Genomic DNA, 24,606 nt, shown 5'->3' with positions numbered 1-24,606 from the left:
TCAGCTTTGTCGATTTACAACGTGTACCGAAAACGTACTCAATAGTCAGCATTAAAACAATTACTGAGTTGTTCTCAGTTTTCCATATTTTGCCGAGTCCTTTATGGAATGCGCTTGAATATGATATGATAGGTATATGCCTTGGTAAAATATAACCAAATACATTGAAAATATATATATTACTTTTTTATTATTGTTGATATTGGTACGTAGTGTTATTTAGTTTTCTACGTCATATATTGAACGATATTCGGATATATCATATCGATGCACCTTACTAGCCAGCAAATTGCCGCCTAATTAAATATATGTCTATATTTCAAGTATATCAAGGTCATTAACTGATAACCTTATAAAAAAATTTGATAGACTTCAACTTGTTTTGCTAATAACACAGTTATACTCTTCAAATAATTAAGGCGTGAAATATCAGAAACACGTCATATGTTTTCATAATAGCAGATTTTTCTATTTTTCTTAATTTTTTTGTCAATTTATTTCAGCGGCTGTACTTTTGATAATTAATTTGTACTCTTTGTATCGCCATTAAACATGATATCATCATTTTAATCAAATGTTTTAATTGGGAAACTACTTAGACCTCAAGAGATTAGTTGTACTGTAATACTTGTTATGATTTATATTTTCCTAAGATCATTATAAAATAATGTAACTTTTATTCTTACAACATAACTTTGTAAACCATTCGTTTCGTATTTGAGTGTTTTTGAAGGGAACCTAAAACGAATATTGTATGGCCAATGCATCGTGAATGAATAGGTGTTGAGTTTTAACATGCTTTTCTTAGGATTTATTTGTTTTGTGCTATTATCAGGAGTAAAATCAAAAAGTACCGGTGATGATATGGTAGAAACTCCAATGGTCGATAACCAAAATGCCCCTCTCCGTGCTATGTTTGACATGACAAACGTAAATGAACGCATTAAGTCATACATATCAGAGTCTTTTGATAGTAAAATGTCAAAATTGGTTAATATGAAGCTAGAAGAGGTTTTGTTGTCATCAAAAATAGATGAGGACTTGAAGCAGCACATTGAAAAGATGAAGAGGAATTTGACACTGAACTTTGAAAACGAAATTAAAGGATATGTTGATGGCGTGCACCAGAATTTGACCGATACTTTATCTGAAGGTAACTACATTGTTTTATTCCCTTAATAATGGTCCTTCTTATGAAACTATCATTCCTTTTTTGTTGGGTTTTGTTTTTTCTATCTTTCTGGGAAAATAATCTTATAGACTAAGTTTTAAAAACCAAAAAATAAATATTGACATATAGTAAGGTGCCCGGACAATTTATCATGCAAGCAAGTTTTAGATCTTATAGTTTAAGTTAAAACATAGCACCACCAAGATGGGTGCCTTGCACAAAACATACACTTGAAAATAAAGTTATCTATTGAATAAATTGCTTCATCACAATCGACGTTTAAAACTGAAACTCTGTCTCCATGTACATTTTCTCAATGTAGTATTTTTACTCAATTTCTTATGGTGTCTTTTCATTGATTTGTTCAAATTATTTTAATTTTAGTTTACATTTCGCTGTCTGTATATCTTTTAATTTCGTTCTTTTATGGTGTTACCCCTAAGGTATTTTTTTTTTATTATTATTATCATTAGTATTTAATATTTTTATTATTTTTATCATTTTTATTATTATTATTATTATTATTATTATTATTATTATTATTATTATTATTATTATTATTATTATTATTATTCATATGTTGACCTACATAGTTTTTCTATAACGAATTTTGATTTTATTCTCCGGTCTGCTATCCAAGTTGATACGATAATGTTTATGGTTTGTGGTATTTTGTCAAATAGAACACCACGTTATATTATGTGTATCGTAAAACATGTAAAAACGGTTATAGTTATAGTTTTTTTCAGACAATTCTATGTATTTGAAATCGACTTTTGATAATTTAAAGAAAAATTTAAAAACATTTTAATCCGATTGTAGCTACTTCAAAACAAATGTTAAAATATAATGAAGAGACTTGCGTCAGATATGTTTCAAATGATTAAAGAGACAAGTGCTTTTTTAGTCGATTTGTAGTTATTTTGTAAGCAAACTTGATGATATTTTCATCAAAATCTGTGACGTAGTCCTTTGTCCGTACCTTGATCTAAATGACACTTTTTGGTAAGCAATTGTTTTTGACCTCATACCATAAAAAAGTGAACTACCCATAGATACTACTTTTTCAAATAATAATGTTGAAATCAGTTAGAATGCATGAATGAAAGTTGAAAAAGATGTGAGTCATGGTAAATTAAATGAAAATACAATTACTAGATCTAGTATGATAAAATGTAGCAAGCTTTAAAGCGTGCTTTTTATTAGTTGATGTTGGCTTTGAACTAGCTATCAGCAACTGCGAATACTTCAGATCTACACTTTTTTGTGCGTTTTTTCTAAGGATGTTCTTTTTTATATGTCGTTCTGCTTTGTAGATAAGTTAAGCCCTGTCTTCGGTTTTTTCCCCTATAGTTTGTTCACATATTGTACTGGTACACCCCGTCCACGGTTAGGGGAGGGTTTACGGCTTGAAACTACTTTAACCCTACTTCATTAAATGTGTCCCAAGTCAGGGCCGTGCTGTTTGATTGATTACATTGAAATTGAATTCGGTACACTCCAGTATAATGTACTAGTTATTCGGGCGTCAAATGAGATATAAACACATATATATTCCCTGTCAGTTCTTTATATAACCGTCTGGTAATAGGTATATACCCCATCAATGATGCAATAGGAACGCAATTAGTCTAATAAAAGAACTTACAAAAGTGTCTTGAACTATACCAAGCTAACAAGCAATCAATAAAACTGTGCGTATACACATTTTATAAGGTATACTATAAAACATAATTATATGTTTCATTCGAGACATTTTCAGATATACACATGTTAAAAAAAAGTATGCTTTTTTTTCTTATACAAGTCCATACACATAGTAAAGGTAATTTAACTTATTGGCGTGGAATACTGTCATGGTAGTATGCTTTGTTCTTTTAATATAACAATTGAGTCTAATTATAATATACAATTTTAATATATATTTCATCAATATTTTTTTAGAGATGAACTCCTTTAGAAAATCACTGGAAGATAGTCAACCAACCACAAAGGATCAAAATAAGGCAAATGGCAAGTCAATTCATTATATGAAATCTTATAGTTCTCCCATGTTTTATGTTGGCCATTACATGTATTTTACGTTGTTAATGCTTTTGTTTCAAAGAATTGTCCTACAATGAGTGGCGGATTCGGGTGAGATCGTGGATTGCAAGATAAAAACTTTTTGTGCATGAAATTATCATTAAATTTTCGTTTTGTTATTTTTTACGTCATGTAAAGTCACGACATTTTGTTCGAACCCCGGACCAACTTCTATCATTTATAATTTATTAAATTTATAGAAAACTGTTTGTCAACACTACATGTAATAGAAGAAATGTTCATAGGTAAATTTTGTAAATTAGTTAGTGTGTGTTTGTTTCAATCTGTATCACAAATATTACAGCTATTCAAGACGACGAACCACCGAACACATGTGGAGGAGTATTGGACGGTTGTGAGGATTTGAAAGGAACAATCTGTGGAAATGGCCTATACAGTCTTAATCCAAAAGGTTTACCACAGTTTCGAGGTTACTGTAATATGTGTTTTGCTGGTGGTGGTTGGACAGTAAGTTTTAAAGACCCATTGATGGGCATTCTGTTTTCTAGTCTGTGCGTGCGTCCGTCCGTCTGTCCCGCTTCAGGTTAAAAATTTTGGTCAAGGTAAGTTTATGATGAAGTCGAAGTCAAATCAACTTGATGCTTAGTACACATGATCCCTATGATACGATTTTTCTAATTTTAATGCCAAATAGAGTTTTAACCCGAGTTTCACGGCCCACAGAAAATGATGTTGCGAGTGGGGCATCCGTGTACTATGTAGTTAGTCTCTTCTCAATTTCCTATTGTGATGTCATGAAATGTTACCATGTCTGATGACGTCACATAAAAATAACACAACTATAAACACTCAAAAGTTTAATTTGTGTTGTTTAAAAAGCTTAGTAGGCCTCGTACTTTAAATATTAAAATTCAACCGTATCGAGTGTAGAAATATCGTAACACTTGTTGCAGTCTGGGATTCTATATTTGTATTGTTATTAATAATATGTAATAGAACATGCATTGCATGTGTATTAAGAGGCAATACAGCAAATAAATACGGTTATGCAAATTAGCACCATATGGAATATCAATTCATGACGACACGAAATTAGACTGCGCAAAAAAAAAAAAAAAAATACAACTTAAATTATTGATTAAAATAATACCGCTCGTATTGCCGTTTTTTGTATAAGGGCATACGATACATACAAGCTATATACATTATATATGTTTTACCGAGACAATTCAAATACGTAATCAATATGTACGTATACCTTCATGTGCTGCTTTTAGCGATAACTTGGTCAAATTTTTAAACATTTACTCAATTTTTATTGTTTCCTGGACATTTCAATTATTTGAATCAACAGTCTGTTACATATATATATATTTTCAAGTCTTAAGATTTGCACCGAGATACTATAATTATAGTACATAATGTGCTAGTGATCCCCATATGGAATATACTGACCCCATATATATATATATCGTATTAGGTCACTAGCACACTATGTAACGAATTTATCTTACCGAATATCTTAACATGTGATATTGAGACTAGTGGCATATACAAGTGATCAAGTCTTCATTAACGCTAGTATTAGGAACATTCCTCCATTGGTCTATAAAAAACAAATGGCTTCAGTAACAACTTGTTAGCTTTAAACATGTTAAATGTGTTTTATGAATTTATTTCAACCGTCCGTTACGTATTCCATCGTCTGTTGAAACCTTGTTTTTCCTTATCACTGCGTTGTTTGTATAAAGGGACATAACACTACCTACTAAACTAATATGGAATATACACGGTCTCCACGCGGTTGTTTTTAACCAATCATTTCCCTAGAAATGTATAAGAGGTACAAAAATCCGAAGAGGACAAAATAAAATCGAGTTGACAAATATTTCGGCTTAATATATAGCCTTAGTCAGTATCAATGTGTTGATTTTATCATAATAAAAATTCGCCTAAAACATATAGCTTGATACATAAATAATCGATTTGATTTTTTTTTTTATAGAAGTCGACTATTAAATGTAACATGTTAATATCCTAACTTATGTATTTCAAGGTTATACAAAGACGAAAAGATGGAAATACAAATTTCTACCGAGGATGGGAGGACTATAAAAATGGTTTTGGTGACCAAACAGAAGAATTCTGGTTAGGTATATAATTGATACCGCTAATGATGATACAGACAAATAATCAATTAAGTGTTAAACTTGTGGTGTCTATGAATTTTAATTGGAAGTTAAAAGTAATTGAATACTAAGTCAAAACATTTTGCATGAAACATTTTCATTACAGACTAATTTACAGTTACTTGAATGGAGAGTTGTCTCATTGGCACTCATACCACATCTTCCTATATCTATAAAATAGTAATTTAGTGAATCATAAAATGATTAAAACATTATTTGTTTTATAGCTTGTGATATATTGTTCAAATGTTTTCTAGGTAACGAGAAAATTCACAATCTAACAACAGGAGAAAAATATCAGCTACGAATTGAACTACAGGACTGGAATAATGAGACAAAATATGCTACATATACTACTTTTAAGTTGGGAAACGAAGCATCAGGTTATAAACTGATAATCGGAGGTTACAGTGGTACTGCAGGTGTGTAGGAAATTCATGGCAAATTTAAGAAAATTAACTGTACTTATTATAGACTTTGATGCGACTGTCATATAAGTCAGAGGTTTAGCTAGCTATAAAACCAGTTTAATTCTACAATTTTCTACATAAGAAAATGACTATACCATTATATATTTCAGTTTGTTACCCCGATTTTGTTTTTTGTCCATGGATTTATGAGTTTTGCACAGCGGTATACTACTGTTGCCTTTTTTTTATATACCAACCCAGGCGTATGGCAGTTGTTATCCATTTGTTTGATGTGTTTGAGCTTTTGATTTTGCCATTTGATTAGGGACTTTCAGTTTTGAATTTTCCTCGGAGTTCAGTATTTGTAGGATTTGACTTTTTCCAATATTTCAACTGGACATTTATTTAAACACATCATTACATTAAATAGCATTTATTTCTGTGCTATTAATGTTTTCGAATCTATAATACTAAATAAGGCCATCTGCTTTAGTGTGTCGCCTTTCCAAACAAAAGATCGAATTACATGATTATTAGCTGTTGTGTACAGTATAATTTGTTATATAAACTTTCATTATAAATATTGCAATGGTTCCACTGTCCGGATTTAGTAAGTGAGTATATCTTTTTATTAAGAACTTCTGTTTGTCCCGAAACTTTGTGTTAACTTTTATTGTTGAGTTAAGACTATCTAGTAGTGACTCACTAAAGTATTCTGCTGATCATTTTACACCGTCATATTTTTTGTAATTCAGATTCAGTGATATAACAAACGAGAAAAATAAACCGGCAGTTTTTTTACGACCAAAGAAACACATTCGTAGTCGTCTCACCCTGCGACACAGGTCAACCAACTAGTGAAGGTTTCAGTTTACATTGCGAAAAGATGGCTTCAACTTTGCCACTTAGGCTCTTGGTTCAATTATTCATTGAATTGTAAAAAATTGTTCATTGTTTAACGTGAAGTAAGGTAATACTGATAGCATCTTTACTTTCTTCCTTAGAAGCTCCTGTAAAACGCATACCTTATATGAAAAAACGAAATATGGTTTGGCGGTTATCATGTTCTAAAAGTTTACGTTATAGAAATACTGTGTTGCAAAAATTGTAGCTACTATATATATATATATACTATTATAAACATGATTGGTGCCACATGTTGAGCAGAATGAGAACTTTATGAGGTTTTTTTTAAAGCTTAAATTACTAGTAGTCATATTTATTTACTTACCTAATTTTGTTCTTGCATTTACATTAATATATAATCAGATGTGTGTTATTTTGTAGGAGATTCTATGATATACAACAATGGTGCCACATTCAGTACAAAAGATAAAGGCAGTGCTTTAGCAAAATCAACCTTTGGGGCTTGGTGGTACCAAAGCTACACACACTCTAATCTGAATGGGGAGTATCTTCGAGGGAAGTCACCTGGACTCAACGTACATAGAGGTGTGCTATGGTACCACTGGACAGGATATAACCATTCACTTAAAAAATCTGAAATGATGATCCGAAAAATTTAGGTAAGCCTATTGTAAGCTTTTTATAAGTGGAAAATAATTCACATATATTCAGGAGGAGAAATAACACATTAACAAATAGTTAAAAAACCTCATGCTTTGCAAATTTAAAATGTCAAATACGGTTTAAAATCCCCATGACAAGATACGACTCGTACTTATACACCACCTACAGCAAAACTCTAAAGCACAAACATGAAAGGGAATACAACCTTTTGTCACTGGAAAACCGTCATCTAAATGTCTTTATTATATGGTTAAAAATCTAGTTGTTGATATATCAAGTTTCACATTTTCCAATTGTCCGTTTATAAATTATGAAATTATTAAGAAACTAAGGCCGTGTTCACATTAACCTAAACTCGGTGTTGTTTTAGTGTAACTCACACATAAACTAAACATAATTACGTTCCCATTGATAAAACTCAATGTTTACATGTAGTTTAAATCATGTTTTGTCTACATGCAGTCGATAGTCGATGTAGGCCTTGTGTAGGTTAAGTGTACACAAAACAAGGCATTCAGAACTTTAATTTTCCCATATATATTTAAAAAAGAAGCAATTTATATAAAATTGATACTTATAACACTTATTAATAAAGTGCTTTACAGAAATATTTGTCTAAACTTGATATATTTATTTGTTATAAAACACTGTACGTAGCCTTATTAATCCCTAATCTAGACTCATCCATCATCATTGCCGAACACATAATTCATTTAAAAAGGTCTTCCCGAATCTATTGGACATACACACTGACAGAAATATTTGCCACTGGTCTTTATACTCAAACAACGATTCACTCGTAAATGCATTACTGAAAAAAGTTTGAGGTTAATTTTTTGTTTGTGTAGTATCTCAGATCCATTAAAATACAATTAGAAATAAATAAAAAAAACATTACCCTCTCCCTATGCCAAATACACCTTGGAGAAAAAATACCATTTGAAACAAACAGAAAAGATAGAAATGTGGTGATCCTTGACATCGCATTTTTTTTTTCTTCGTCTGTAAGCACGCTGATATCGAGCCTACGTTTTAAATGCGTAATCGAAACATCTTTAAACTACTGCAAATCATCCAATATGACTTTTCAAAGGAGCAACCACTTTACAAAAGGGGGTGTTTCTGAGTCTGAATTTTTTTCTCACGCGAAAGTTTATAATTAGTTTTTTTTTCGATGATACCAATTCAATATTTAACACCATGTAATGTAGGGGGATCTTTGGATTCAGAATATTTATTCATTCTAATCATCTGAATTTTTTTAATCAAATTGTGGAAAAATCCATCCCCCTTTTTTTTGTGGTCGTTCCCTACTGCTAGAACAGTTGTTCGAAAATTTGAATTCGCTTCTACGTAATGAACATTTAAATAACATATAGTTTACAAGTGTGAACAAATCTTATGTACAGGTAGCTAAACAAGGTGTATAGATGTGAACAAATTTAATGTGTAGTGAAACTAGTGTACATTACATTAAACCAAATGTAAAAATGTTTACTGTACAAGGCGTTTGGTGTGAACATGGCCCAAGGTTTCAACTCCCTCAGGCAAAGTTGGCTTTAGATGATATTGATTATTTATTTTAGGTATTTTTGACATATAGCTTTTCAACGGTTTCGGTACTTATACATCTTCGGATTTCAATTGTTTGGCTTTGAGCGTTCCTGATGAAGGTAAATCCAGAAAAGCGTTTCGGACGCAAGAAATTATTAAACATGTTGTTTTCAATTTTTTTCACTTGAAGCAACATCTTATTTTCATTACTAAAATTGATGATTTCACTAAAACTACCATCAGTTATTAAAAGAATTTTTTTTAAATAACTTTTTTTTTCGTTACTAGAAAAAAGTAAAATCACAAAAAAAAAAAACTGAACTCCGAGGAAAATTAAAAATGGAAGGTCCCTTATCAAATGGCAAAAATCAAATGACAAAACACATCAAACGAATGGACAACAACTATCATATTCCTGACTTGGTACAATCATTTTCAAATGTAGAAAAAGGTGGATTTAGTCGAGTGACTTTAACCCTAAAATAATATTTTTAATGCACCTATCAGTGTTTTACGTCATCAGTTTCTAATAATCTTGCTCAATTCTAATCAAACAGAAAACAATAAAAAAAAGTCATACAGTTTCTTATATTACCACCATCTGTGATACGATGTTCCAGAACTTGCAGTTACTTTCATGTTTTTTTTTTTATAGTAGGTTGCTGCTGAAAAGATTGTCTCGTCCATTTTCTATAAAGGAGGATACCAAGACAGTGATTAACTGCACAAACAATACACGATGATCTTGAAATATAGATTTTGGGTACTGATGTTGTTTATCATCTTAATATCGTTTTATTGTAGCCTGTTATTTGTCTTTATGCATATTGCTTTCACTGTTTAGTCGATTTTTGGTGGTATTCATTTGACGTGGCATTGTACTTTTACATCCCGTTATTGTTCTATGATAATTTTTGTCTTTCATTTTTGTTAATATTTCGATCATTTTGTATTTCTTTGTTATATATAACGATCGATTTAGATCGATACATGATATCAAATTTTTAAAAAAATAGAATAAGCAATGATAGTTATCTTAATATTGAACAGGGTAGACACCGTGAATTACTTTTGGAAAAAAGATTAGGTCCCCTCTGTAAAATGGAGGTAAAAGATGAATATAATTTTGCTTTCAAATGTCAAATTTTCGGAAGAATATAGGCAAAAAAATTTTCAGGAAGTAAATAGTATAGTTCCAGATTTCATCAAAATGTCTGAGGAGGAAAACTTTGCATTTATGTTTACATTTAATGAGTACGACGTAACTGAAATTATTGTAAAGGGAGTTAATGATTTATATGTTTTAAGAAATGGCCTAGCTTATAAGAAAAACTAGTCAATGTCACAAAGTTATGACTATCTTAAATTTTTTATATAGTATTTGTTATGATATATTTTATGACAATTGCATTATGAATGTTTTACGTTTCCGCAAATTGGCATTATTTTTCCGGAAAAAAAGATGACGTTTCCGGAAAAAAAAGTTTGCGTTTCCGTAAATACATATCTTACTTTTCCGGAAAAAAGTAACTATTCCGGAAAAAAATCAATTATTACTTTTCCGCAAATAATTAATTAACCTGTTGATCGAAAGCAAAGCCATAATAAAAAACAATTATTTATTAAGTTGTAGGTCATCATTACATGCAAGTAAAATTCATCATTAAATTGTATGAAAACGTATGTTCAAAAGTCAGCACTAATCAGATATATCTTGATATGAGTTCATATGTCAGTTCTGGTAGAATACGTGTAGCCAACACGTCGTACATAGTCCACAGTCGTACATTCACCGTTTACAAGTTTTGTATTTTGTTCAAGAAGAAAGTCCATCTTCTCCTTTTCATATTTGTGAATGGGTGCTTTGACAATTACAGTTCTCATCTTTAAGTAAGATGTTGTTTGCAGTTTCAATAACACATCCGACAAAAAACAAAAAATGTTAGGATGGCGAGCGTAAAACTGCTAGTTCAGGTGGGCATGAACAGACTTGGCACCATTCGTTGTTCTCTTTTCCTCGGGGTCTGGAGCTGATGTCCAAATGGTTGGTGGAAATCCTATCCAGATTTTAGTATATTGTAGATATAAGATTAGAACCTTTTCTTTATTAAAACAATAAAATAAATAATTTATCTAATATATAATTAAAAAATTAATAATTTACCAGGTAAATTCTGGAAAAGTAATAAATACAAATTGCGGAAACGTAATACTATACTTTAAATTTGAGGAAACGTAGTATAGAGACTTAGAAAAATTAGCGGAAATGCAATATGCCCGTTTGTACTTGTACTTTTAAATTTGCAAAAGTATCTCCTCCTCCAAAACATATAAATATAGTCTTATAGAATATGAATGCTGTTTACATTTAGATATTATATGTTTGTAATGATTGTCATGTTTCAATTGTCTTGGTTACCATCCAATATTTTGATTTTACACCAATAAAATGATTTGATTTGATTTATAACGTGTCCTGAACTTATATATCGCGTCAATGTTTGTTTAGAGGTGGTTTTAAACTATTTTTCAATTGTTAAGTTTGGATTTTAATACATTGGTGGAACTATATACTGAAAAAGAAATAAACAGAGAACGGATACTCATGAATAAACGTAAGTGGAAAAACTGTGCAATTTGGGTGCCCTCACGTTTGTTATGGTAGTCAACGAATTTGATTTGTGACCAGAAAGAACGTTACCGTCCGATAGGGTTGATACCATAACAAAAGTATATTAAATTGTGAAAGCACAACCAATTGAAAGTAATTTACAACGAAGACATTTTAGTAGTCTTTATTTGAGTATAAATTCAATGGTGTTATTTTAATTTATTTGCTGACGCAGACAAGAAGGACTAAAACAATTCGTTCCACATAAGCAGTCTTCTCCTTTTTAAAGTACAACAATTAAAATTTCTAGTCTGCTTCATTTTCATTTTATAGAAAGTATTATTTCCATTTCTGTAAAAAAAAAAGCCTTGACGTCAACAGACTTCGACAAAGTAATTATTTATGTTCCTCAGCATATAACCACAGACTGTATATACATGTATAACCATATCTTAATGTTAGCTGCAAACAAAACTACGGAAGTTTAAGACAAATAACGTTGTAAACTATATCTTGATTTTGAAGAACATTCTGCCAATATCATGTTTACAGAACTGTTGATGGTTTATCAGTTCATGAATTTGTAAACTATTTTTTTTCAGCAAGATAATGGGAATGTAGTCGTAGCCAGACATTGTGGTATTACAGATTTTATGCCATCTTTTAACTCTTGCAACTGCAAAAACATAATGCCTCGATTGGATGATCATAACTTCCATTTGTACCAAAAACTTTAGATATGTCCTATTTTCGGTGCAAAATATAGTTAGCATGCATTTTGTGTCCGGGGATACATGGACACGTATGTCATGTATGTATGGCTTCATTGAAAAGAGTACAAATAAAAACAGCGTTCTTACTATATAAACAGATAAATGTCTTTGATAGTGGATACAGTAACCCAGTGCTATTTCTTATATAAAACTTACGATTAAGGCGGACACAGCTGGACACAAGATTATTTCTATATAAAACATTTAAAACTAGTGACTACAGACGGACACAAGTGGACGCAAATTAATATCGTATTAAAAAACTTATAGAAACTGCAGGCTACAGGTGGACACAGCTGGACACAGTGCTATTTCTATATAAAACTTTATGAAATAGGGGGATACAGGCGGACACAACGTTATTTCTTTATAAAATTTATAAAATCTGCAGGCTACAGGTGGACACAGCTGGACACAGTGCTATTTCTATATAAAACTTTATGAAATAGGGGGATACAGGCGGACACAACGTTATTTCTTTATAAAATTTGTAAAATCTGATGGCTACAAATGCACACAGCTGGACACAGTGCTTTTTCTATACAAAAACTTTATGAAATAGGGGGATACAGGCGGACACAACGTTATTTCTTTATAAAATTTGTAAAATCTGGTGGCTACAAGTGCACACAGCTGGACACAGTGCTATTTCTATATAAAAACTTTATGAAATAGGGGGATACAGGCGGACACAACGTTATTTCTTTATAAAATTTATAAAATCTGCAGGCTACAGGTGGACACAGCTGGTTACAGTGCTATTTCTATATAAAAACTTTATGAAATAGGGGGATACAGGCGGACACAACGTTATTTCTTTATAAAATTTATAAAATCTGCAGGCTACAGGTGGACACAGGTGGACACAGTGCTATTTCTATATAAAAACTTTATGAAATAGGGGGATACAGGCGGACACAAGAGGACACAACGTTATTTCTTTATAAAACTTATAAAATCTGGTGGCTTCAAGTGGACACAGCTGGACACAGTGCTATTTCTATATAAAAACTTTATGAAATAGGGGGATACAGGCGGACACAACGGTATTTCTTTATAAAACTTATAAAATCTGGTGGTTACAAGTGCACACAGCTGGACACAGTGCTATTTCTATATAAAAACTTTATGAAATAGGGGGATACAGGCGGAAACAAGAGGACACAACGTTATTTCTATATAAAACTTATAAAATCTGCTGGCTACAAGTGGACACAGCTGGACACAGTGCTATTTCTATATAAAAACTTTATGAAATAGGGGGATACAGGCGGACACAACGTTATTTCTTTATAAAACTTATAAAATCTGCTGGCTACAAGTGGACACAGCTGGACACAGTGCTATTTCTATATAAATCTTTAAGAAATCTGCTTATCATTAAATAAAAACAATGTTGTTGTCTGCTGTACAGAAGGATTTCTAAAATGTACAATTTTAGTTTTTTCGTTATTAACATTTAATAACTTATTTTTACACCATATATTTAAAACATCTAAGAGTAATTGCAAATCGCTTTCATTCTCTGCAATCAGTACAATGTCGTCTGCATATAACAAAATGCCAACTTTTTCACCATCAATATCGGCTTTTTGTATGCCATAAAGTTCCAATATTATTGGATAAAAAGCATTGTCGGTTAAGTATTTAGTATATCAAAATTTACAGTATAATTTATATTTAAGAAAATTGAATCTGATGAAATTTTCATTTGTGTCATTTGTCATTTGGTCATTTGTATTAAATCAAACATTTAAACTGAATTATCATATTCAATATTTGTAATTTATCGTTGTGTCCATGTGTCCGGACACAAAATGCATGTCAACTATATTTTGCACCGAAACCTTGCCACTAATGTAAAACTTAGAGGCAACTATTTAGCATAGTTTTATTTTAGGAAACTGCAATTTTTTATCTTCAAAACAAAGATATTTATTTAAATGTAAAATGTATTTATATCTGTTTGCTTTAATTATATTTTGTAACTAATGTATGTTGTTTTTTCTTGCAAATCCAAAATTTCAATCGTGGTATCTATGATGAGCTTTTTATCCAAATTGAATAAAGACAAAATGACGTAGTTGTAAGCAAACATAGGTAACCGTGCAACCTTCAAAAATGCTGAAATTCGATATTGTTTGATTGGCTAGACAGTATAAATTTTAAAAATTACGGAGTAATACAGATACATATACATTAAATTAAATTAGGCTACGATAATGGATAATTCATGATGTCTTTTTCTTATGATGATTGACTTGTTACGTAGTACAGGTAACATTGAGACTCAGAATGGAAATGGCAAATATGTTATAGAGACAACAGAAACAACAACCCAACCATAGAGCAGACAACAGACGAAGGCCACCAATGGGTTTTCAACGGTAGTGGGTCCGTTCGCCCTGAGTTCGTTCGTCCATTGAGTCCGATCGCCCTACTTCTAAAAAAAATATTGAGGGCATTAAAGTTGAATAACGATACTTATATTCTTGAAATTCATGAAAACTGTACCATGGAAATATTTAAATGTTGATCGCTTGTTTTGTATCAATTATTGATCAATGACATAACAATTCTCACTGGTGTTGTGATACTAATATTTGATGGATTATGTACAATGAAAATAACTTTTTTTGATAAACTGATCAGCTTGAATTAACAAAAACATTGATGTACGTATTGTATATCATGAAAAGATTTACTAGTTAATTTACTAGTTTACTAGTCTCAGTGGTCATGTCAGTTATACTGCATAAACTGACTGAATACTTTTTGTGAACAATAATAATAAAAATAGATACACTGTATTCCAGAATCTTCTATGCAAATCAAAGGTAAATTAATAAATTGGTTGCGGCAATACAAATATATGGGTAATTTTTCAACAAACTTTCAACATATTCTGTTCACATAATAAACATTGTGCAGCTAGACAACAATTAGGGAAAGAAAATAAAAATCAGGGCGAATGAACCCTGGGCGAACAGGTATCAGGGCGAACGGACCCGGATTCGTCTTCAACGCAGCGATAAGATACCGCACCCGGAGGTGGTCCTCATTTGGCCCCTAAATAAAATAAAACAAAAATGGACGTTATTCTAAACTCTAAGACATATAAATGAACACATATAAGACTAACGTTGCCAGAGGCTCCTGACTTGGGACAGGCGCAAAAACACGGCAGGGTTAACCATGTTTTGTGAGATCTCAACCCTCCCCTATACATCTAGCAAATGTAGAATAACAAAACACATAGCAATACGCACAGTAAAACTCAGTGTAAAAGATGTCCGAGTCCGATGTCAGAATAGATAACAAAAGAAACTAAGCAAATTGACAATGATGCATAAATTAACGAAGAACTACAAGCAGACAATAACTCGCCAGCTCCAGACCTCAAGTAAACTGATTGAAAGATTATGTATTCATCATATGAAACTAGTAAAGGAGAAGTTAGCGTCACGTGTGCAAACCTGAATTATCTGTTCCAATCACGAATTTTTTAACAGGGTTGCGTTCAATATCGTAGCGGCTACATAGGGCTACGTAGATATCTGACTATTGAACGTGTAGCTAGCCTAGCTGCTACATATATATTGATAGCAGCTAGGCTGGCTACTCGTTCACAGACATGGGGTCAATTACATTTGAAAGTAATTAATTACATTCAATTACAATTACAAAATCTTCAATTAAATTACACATTACATTTGACTTTTTTTACCAATGTAATTAATTACATTCCAATTACTTGGCAAATGTAATTAATTACTTCAATTACATTTGAAAGGAAATTTAAGATAAAACATTGAAAACATGCATTTATTCTATGATATGTACATAAGTATTATACATTGCTCTATAGTTATAACAATTAGACAGTGTTCAACTAGTATATACATTTTTGTATTGTGTCATATAACTTATTTAAGCATTTTCCCATTACATTTGACCATCATCAGCTTTTCAAATGTTCCATCAGCCAGTCTGCACCTTTCCGGCCTAAATGTTTTTCCAGCAGTGCTAAATAAGCGTTCAACTGGTGCAGATGTGGCTGGAATAGCTAAATATTGCACTGCTAACTTAGCTAGACGTGGTAAACGTTGACAGTTACTATGCCAATACAAAAGAGGGTCTTTTGACATATCAATACAATTATCTGACAAGTAATCATCCATTTCTGAACTTACAGAAATCCCTGAAGGGTTTCTTTTTCTTTCCACTGATGGGGCTGGCATGAAACTGAAAAGATCATCATTTTTTGCTCGCTTACATGGGGGAGAATTTTGATCACAAGGGGGCTCAGATGATGTAGGGACTTGACTAAGTTTGTCCTTAACAACAGCTAAACACTGATCAATCTGTTCAGTTTCACACCATCTGGTCTTAAATCTTGGGTCTAAAAAGCTAGCAAGAATATATGCTTCATCCTCTACAAACTGAAACAATCTTTCTTCAACAGAAGATTTCAATGATTTTATCATTTTACAATTATAGTCAACTGATATAAGTTTTAACTGGTGTTTTAATCCAAGTGTTACAGGAATTGGCAAGCTAGCAGTTACAGTTTTTTCACCTTGGACAAGGACTGTAGCTCAATGGTTAAACACACACTTTCAGCTCTTTTAAGAGTATTTACAAGGTTATTTTTTATTTCAACCGATTTTTCATGTAGAAATCGAAGATAAATGCTTTCTGCTAGGCACTTGATACTTAGTGTCAGCTTTTTCCATCAAGTTTTTAAATTCTTCACTTTCGACAATAGAGAGTGGTAAAAGATCCCCAGCTATGAACATTATAAGAGCATTTGTCATTTCTAACTGTTTTGGATCAGACGGTGAATATTTTACACTTTTTTTTATGCATTGTGTCAATGTTGGTTGAATTTCTTTATTCTCAGAATGCAGAATGTACAAATCTCTGTGTTTTCTCTGAAAATTACAAAAGGCCTTATTTAATATCTTGAAAATATTAAATTGTTTTAATTTACCTATTGAAATTTTACATTTATTTAAATTTATTTGATTGTAAATGATACAAAAAAAGAGCACTATTTTTTATTTTTTGAAATGATTTTCATTTTTATCCCAGCTTATTCAAATTATTTATCTTAAATAAGTGATTTAGAAATCTGACTTCTTAAAACAAAAATAAACTTTAGTTTTAATCACAACTAATTAATTTAATAAACAAAATATTTTCCAAATTTAAATGTAAGCTATTAGAGGATATAAGATAAATGAAATCTGATTAGAAATGAAAAAGAAGCATTATGAATTTATTAATTTTTAAAATTCTTATATAGTATTTATTACCTTCATATGTGTAACAAAGTTGGATGTAACTTTATAACTTCCACTAATGAGGGTGCCACAATGCATACATTTTCCTTTGAAAGTATTTCCATTTTGGAAGTCATCAGGAACAGTAAAATGTTCCAGTACACTCTTGGAGCTCATTTTTAAATCTGATAAAATGTTTTCTTTCAACATTCATATATATAGTGAACAAATTTTGCAAGTGAGATTTTGTCATATGCATTATCCCTTCAAGAATTTAAACATGTACCTATAGGCCCTAGGGGTATATTTATCTCTCTCTAATTAGCCTTATATCTGTTTAACATAACTGTTATAAAAACAGTCATTATATAGTTTGTAATAAAACAAATAGCCAGAGGTTATATTTATTGGTTATTTAAGTCCTTGAATAAAGTTAATTATGTTAAATCAATGTCTTAAAATATCTATCTAAATCTACTAATTAAGGTCAAGACAGTGACTTCCTAGTGGTTTCTTTTAAAATTATGGCATGTGTCTACATTTTTTTTATCATTCAATACAAAATGAAGAATCTACCATGGTTGTGTTAATACAGAAAGTATACTGTGAAGGCTTTTCTTTGTCAGCTTACAACATTTGTTAAGATTATTGCTTTTAATAATTTTTTGAGAAAACACAAGATTTAATCTTTTGATCCAAAATTTCAAATGTAATTGACTTGTAATTGAAAAGTAATTGTCAATTACAGGCAATTTTGGCTATGTAATTAATTACATTCAATTACATGTAATTGAAAAAATGCTCAATTACACATTACTTTCAATTACATGATAAATTGTAATTAATTACAGTCAATTACAATTACATATTTCAATTACCCCATGTCTGCTCGTTCAGTAGACAAAAATCTACTAGCCGCTACGATATTGAACGCAACCCTGTTTAGAGTTCTAAATCAAACTAACGCTGTACGATTTACCGGTGCGACGGAATCAAATCGGATGGAAAATCGGAAGTAAAATCGTATAAAATGTGTGCAAAATACAACTGCTGTTAGGCAGCAACCATTTGATTTTTTTTTGGGGGGGAGGGGGGGGGGGCTATGGTTTTTTTTCTGGACAAAACAATCTATTTTTTTTCGCGACAAGTCGAAAACAATTTTTTTCTTTCAATTTTAGCATTACATATAGTGAACCAGAATCAAACACAAATTATTTTTTTCTCCAAAAACTGGAAACAAACTTTTTTTTCCAAAAAAAAACCATAGCCCCCCCCCCCCCCCCCCCCCCGAGAAAATCAAATGGTTGCTGCTTTATATGGACATCAAAACGATTTAACCCTTCAGGAGCCCCAGGTATTAGACCGTTCCACTTCAATTTCATCACACGCGAATGACTTTTGAATCGATCATGCGCAGCTGTCTATTTCTATAAAAAGCACACAATAATTTATATATTCCACCCATTTGTTTACAACATACAAGTACGTCACCTATAACAATCAAGGTTTGTGTTTTATTCATTTATACCCAAAGTAAGATACGATTTACATTATGTTTGATGTTACAACATGTACATTATATTTACGTACTATTTATGTCTTTGTTTTGTTTACTTCCGTTTCTAAATTATAGATTTGAACGACATTCATATGATTTGAACGACTTTCCAGATATAGGTGAATGGCCAAAGGGATCGGCTTGGAATTTATTTATCAAACACGTGTTTTTAAAATAATTTCAATGAAGCATTTATATGAAGTATTTGTTATAAAGACATGCAATTAAGTCAATTACGTGACTTGTATACTAATATAGATAACAGAAATTGATACATGTTTTTATTTACCTCTTCTTCAATGCTTCATGCATCGACACTTATTTCACGGTTAAATATATATTGATTTAATTCTTCTGTGTTATTTAAATTAATAAAGGAAACAAAAAAAACAATAATTCAATTAATTTTTATTTTCATTTAATATAATAGCACGATACTGGTTCCCAATGATGGGAACAATTTAAAAATACTATTTGAACTATTAAACCATGCTTGAACCATTATATCTACTGTATGCTTGAACGTACATATCCTATTTGAGTAACATGAGTGACGCAATTATTTATGGAGGAAGGTGTTTAAAATATAAATAGCAATGAATGGAAGACGCTAGTTTGTTTACAAATGTATACTATATATATTGATTATATTACAATGTATTATACGGCTATACAGAAAGGATACTTAATTGCAAAATAATTCCATGACCTCGGAGGAATTTCATATTGAACGTTCGCTAGCAGCTTATAATATCGGGAGCTATACACTTGATCTTTTAATTTTATCATAATTTTTTGATTAAAGCCCGTGACAGGCGAAACATGAAACAGTAAGTACAAGTGCCATGACGTAGATATATGAATCCGTATGAATATGAGGAGCCATGAAGGTACATGTAACTTCGACATGAAACCAAGCAGTAGTGGATCCAGAACTTTTCATAAATAGAGGGGGGCGCTGACTGACTTTCAAAGAGGGGAGGTTGACTGACATTAAGTCATGCTTCAGTGATTTCCTTTATAATTAACCAAATTTTTCCCATAAAAAAGGGGGACCCCGGACCTTCACCCCCCCCCCCCCCCCTTGGATCCACCTATGAGTTGGTTATTGACAGAAGATGTCAACTATCTAATAACATTGTATTAGTTTTGACGATTTATGCTTTCAAGTTGTATATTTCCAATCAAAAAGGGGGACCGCCCTCTTCGCTCCTTAATCCGCGATGTCTTATGGTTAATTATATGTAACTAGAACACACCCGTGATATCGCGGGTCCGTGACTGAATTAAAGTATGCACGTAAGCCTTATTTTAGTATCGGTATTGCCATCTGATAAAATCGTGCTGAGTTTTCTCTGCTTTCAAATCTTTCTGTTTGAACCCGTCGACCTGAAACTTATCAATTATTGGTAATATCCAGTTCCTGGAATTGAGTATTTTTTAATCAACAGCATTGAATTTGATTCGCTTTTTTTTACGTCATGCCCGCTAACAAATTGAAAGCTGTACCTATACGCCTTATTTTAAATCCAGATTTTTAGTATTCATATTGTTATCTTAGAAAGTCTTACTGATTAAAATACTACAATCATACAATAGGGAACAATTTGACAATTATTTAATTTAGTAGTGTCAACGCTGTGATTATGACCCGTATATATAGCAAAATCAAATACACCGTTTGGTTGTGCGCCTGTCAGATGCGGAACGTATGTAGATAAGGTAATAGGTAACAGGTGAATATACTATTGGTATCGGTATCAGATTCGACCCGGAAATTGTTAATTATTGGCAATATTAATTATGTGGAAAACAAAAGGGTCTGGTGTGGTGTAATTTTTAATCTTCACCATTGTCCTATATTAGCTATATATAAAGTTGAATTCTTTGATTTGTCGTTTTTACCTGATGACAGCTGATAAATTGGACCTCGTTATTTTAGTATTATAGATAAGTGTTCGAACTTTTAATGAACAGTTAATCGCATGGTCTTGTCGAGTTCCTATAATGACCACGCTATCAAAGATCATAAGACATACATCAATTTTTAAATGAAAAAAGACCTGTCTCAATAATACAAAAGCTTATTTGCATATATTATATTCGGTTAAACCATTGACATATTAATAGGTACAATTTAAGTCCAAGATTAAACAAGTTCTAGCTGTGGATACCCGCCGAACAATCATTATTCAACCTTTGACGTAGAATAGTTCAAACTAGTGCGTATCTGCTAATGATTAACGATTTTATACATTAATATCATTACGTAACAAGTATTTTATATTGCAATGTGATAACTAAGCGATGTTTTTAAACGAATTTCAACCTCCAAATCTACACGAAGTTCTGAGGGTTTGTCCCTTGGGTGTTTGATCGTCCGTTTGTTTATTCGTCCGTACGTCCGTCCATGCGTTTGGTCTTCTTATCGCTCTCATATTCACAAATTTATATCATGTATATGGACCGCACGCGTACGGTCCGGACCGTATACGTATACACGTACGGTCCAGTAAGAGCTGACCATACATTTATTTGATCATATGGGTTAAATTGAAACAAGCATTTATCACAATCTTGATTTTCAGTTTTACAAATTGTTATTGATAATTTATTACAATTAGATAGATAAAATGAACAAACGAACAATTGAAATTAAGTATTTGTTTAATTTTATATCTGAATCCTATTTTGGTACTCTCGCCCAAGGGACACATTTCAAGTAACGTAATATTTTTTTACATTTTCATGTATGCAGTTCATGTATGTTCCTTTGCATTTGCATTTTTTGGTAAAGTTGCTAAATATTCTAAAACAATTGTCCTCCCACATTATGGTTACTTCCGATATCTTCAATATCAGTGATCATAATTCAATTAATGTATTACTGATCGACATGCTTAATACAACAGATTTAATTAGCGTGAATTTAAAAAAAAGTTAAAATATAAAGTTTTTGTTTCAATTACAATTGAGCTTTTTTTAGATTAATTTGATAGTTAAGTTATGTTGATCTGCTATATGCATTTGTAACTAATAAATTTGACCAACTTTTTAATATTAGTCAGACCGTATGAGTATTTTGAAAAAGTACGCATACGGTCCAGACCGTACGCGTACGGTCCAAATACTCATACGGTCTGAAACATATATAAAACAAATATTTCTATTTTAAACATTTACTAGAACACACCCATGAAATCGCGGGCATTAAGAGCTGGGTTGAAAGTAGGTAAACTGTTTTATAAAAGATACGTAATTAAAACTGAGGGTTTTTCAGTTGGTTCGGACCCCCCCCCCCTTTTTTTTTTGTGGTGGGAAAGAAATGGTTGATTATATAGGGAATCAATGCTGCTTGACTGGAGCGGGACCCCTCTTAGGCAGTCAGTTGACCCCTACACTTATGAAAATATTTGGATCCGCCATGTTATGTCTGGAGAATTTCATAAAATGTATGAGTCATAGGTGCTTGGAGACAGGACAATATTTTTAAGCCCTCTCTCTTTTTTCCAAAGTCCGTTATTTATATTTTTACTGTTTAATTCCATTATTTTCGCGTTTCTGTATATTATGAACATACGTAAATGTATATTATAAATAAAGTGTATTTGCTAGTAACTACCAAATACAATCAAAGTATACATCTTCTGACATCAGACTCGGACTTCTCTTGAACTGAATTTTAATGTGCGTATTGTTATGCGTTTACTTTTCTACATTGGCTAGAGGTATAGGGGGAGGGTTCAGATCTCACAAACATGTTTAACCCCGCCGCATTTTTGCGCCTGTTCCAAGTCAGGAGCCTCTGGCCTTTGTTAGTCTTGTATTATTTTAATTTTAGTTTCTTGTGTACAATTTGGAAATTAGTATAGCGTTCATTATCACTGAACTAGTATATATTTGTTTAGGGGCCAGCTGAAGGACGCCCCCGGGTGCGGGAATTTCTCACTACATTGAAGACCTGTTGGTGACATTCTGCTGTTGTTTTTTTCTATGGTCGGGTTGTTGTCTCTTTGGCACATTCCCCATTTCCATTCTCAATTTTATTTATGCAGATAAACACGAAAATGATTGTCCTGTCCCCGAGGACTCATGAAAACTATCAATCTCCCATGCAGTCAGAGTTGTCGTCCTTTCCTCCTCAATCTTGGCCCAAGACCACAATTAATGACCCCGCTAGTTCCCTTTAATTATAGTGTATTTTTTCTTTTTCTTTTTTCTTACCCTTTCTCATACATGTCTCAGCTTTTCTGGGGTGGAAATGAAAGAAGAGAGCTGAAATAAACTTTTGGATGTTTTATTTTAACTGATTTTGATCAGGAAAGAGTGATTAGGCCAGGTGCAAAAAGGAAATGTTTACACTTTTTGAAACATCTCTTGACTTGCCTATCGGGGTTTGGATGTGTATTGGCCAAATTTGTATGATATAAACATGTAATTTTTCTGAAAATTGCATATATTTTTGGACTTGTACTGTACATTACACACACAAAAAAAATAGACAAAAAGATTAAGCAAAATTGTTTTAATGCGACAAAACGTTATAAAGAAATGATAGAGGAAATAATTGTGGTCTCAGGCCTCTTGAGGAGGAAAGGACGACAACTCTGTCTGTATGGGAGATTGGAAACTATGTGTAAGTTTAAAACCGGAAGTCTTGTCTTTGAGTTAAAGTCGGTCTGATAACGGAAATGATGTGAAAATCCATGGATGGTACCAGCGGGATTCGAACCCTCAATCTCGGGATCTAAAGGCAGCGCTCTAACCAATTGAGCCAAAGAAGATCTCCCCTAACTCAACTAGTTAGACTACCTGTATATCTCCAGGTCTACAACACTCTTCCCCCTTTTCTTTTTTCGGGCTGAGTACCATCCATCCGAGCAACTCACAAGTCCACTACTGTACAACCCCGAGACTTCTACTCGGAAACTCTCTGGCCAGTTCCCTAGATGTCACCTAGAACTGTCATGGTATCCTTTGACCGGCTGGTCAATCCTCATGACCAATTCAAACATCTCACTGCCAGGCAATATTCTATTTACAATGTTTGTACAAGTAGCAGATGCTCGCAGCGCCAATGATGTGAAAATCCATGGATGGTACCAGCGGGATTCGAACCCTCAATCTCGGGATCTAAAGGCAGCGCTCTAACCAATTGAGCCAAAGAAGATCTCCCCTAACTCAACTAGTTAGACTACCTGTATATCTCCAGGTCTACAACAGAAACAATGTCCGGACGTCTTTATTTTCGTTTTTCTCCCAAAATAACCCAAACTGAATAATCATAAGAATAGATGACAAATGCCACTATGTAAAGGTACCTGTAGGACACAGAGGCATAATGATTAATTTATTGTGGAAGGAAGAGAAGCGTCACACAAAACGGTCCCATATATACCGTATTAGGTCACTAGCACACTATTTAACAAATAGTATCCTTCACAAATGTTACAAACTATATTAACTGTACATAAGGACG

The 24,606-nt window shown here is 32.3% G+C and overlaps 1 protein-coding gene across 2 annotated transcripts; it reads left to right on the top strand.

Annotated features, from left to right (window-relative positions):
• Window positions 1-703: 703 nt before the first annotated feature.
• LOC143052729 (microfibril-associated glycoprotein 4-like) lies at window positions 704-12,245 on the top strand. Of its 2 annotated transcripts, none has more exons than XM_076225829.1 (7): window positions 704-1,153; window positions 3,116-3,184; window positions 3,561-3,724; window positions 5,274-5,370; window positions 5,664-5,828; window positions 7,104-7,342; window positions 12,114-12,245. In XM_076225829.1, exons 1-6 carry the CDS (start codon window positions 796-798, stop codon window positions 7,340-7,342), a joined length of 1,092 nt encoding a protein of 363 aa, XP_076081944.1. In that variant the 5' UTR covers window positions 704-795; the 3' UTR covers window positions 12,114-12,245. The 2 variants fall into 2 exon arrangements, with proteins under 2 accessions (XP_076081944.1, XP_076081945.1); XM_076225830.1 differs by lacking the exon at window positions 12,114-12,245 and adding an exon at window positions 9,556-9,789.
• The last annotated feature ends 12,361 nt before the right edge of the window (window positions 12,246-24,606 follow it).

This window comes from Mytilus galloprovincialis, chromosome 11 (genome assembly GCF_965363235.1).
Source record: "Mytilus galloprovincialis chromosome 11, xbMytGall1.hap1.1, whole genome shotgun sequence".
NCBI lineage: Eukaryota > Metazoa > Mollusca > Bivalvia > Mytilida > Mytilidae > Mytilus > Mytilus galloprovincialis.
Note: the sequence above shows the minus strand (reverse complement) of the source record. Positions and strands in the feature narration are given on the sequence as shown.

Bases quoted from the DNA above. Each gene is read 5' to 3' on its own strand.
- LOC143052729 (XM_076225829.1), top strand. From the start codon at position 796: ATGCTTTTCTTAGGATTTATTTGTTTTGTGCTATTATCAGGAGTAAAA. The intron at 1,154-3,115 runs GTAACTACATTG...ATATTTTTTTAG, and splicing joins GACCGATACTTTATCTGAAG to AGATGAACTCCTTTAGAAAA. The intron at 5,371-5,663 runs GTATATAATTGA...AATGTTTTCTAG, and splicing joins AACAGAAGAATTCTGGTTAG to GTAACGAGAAAATTCACAAT.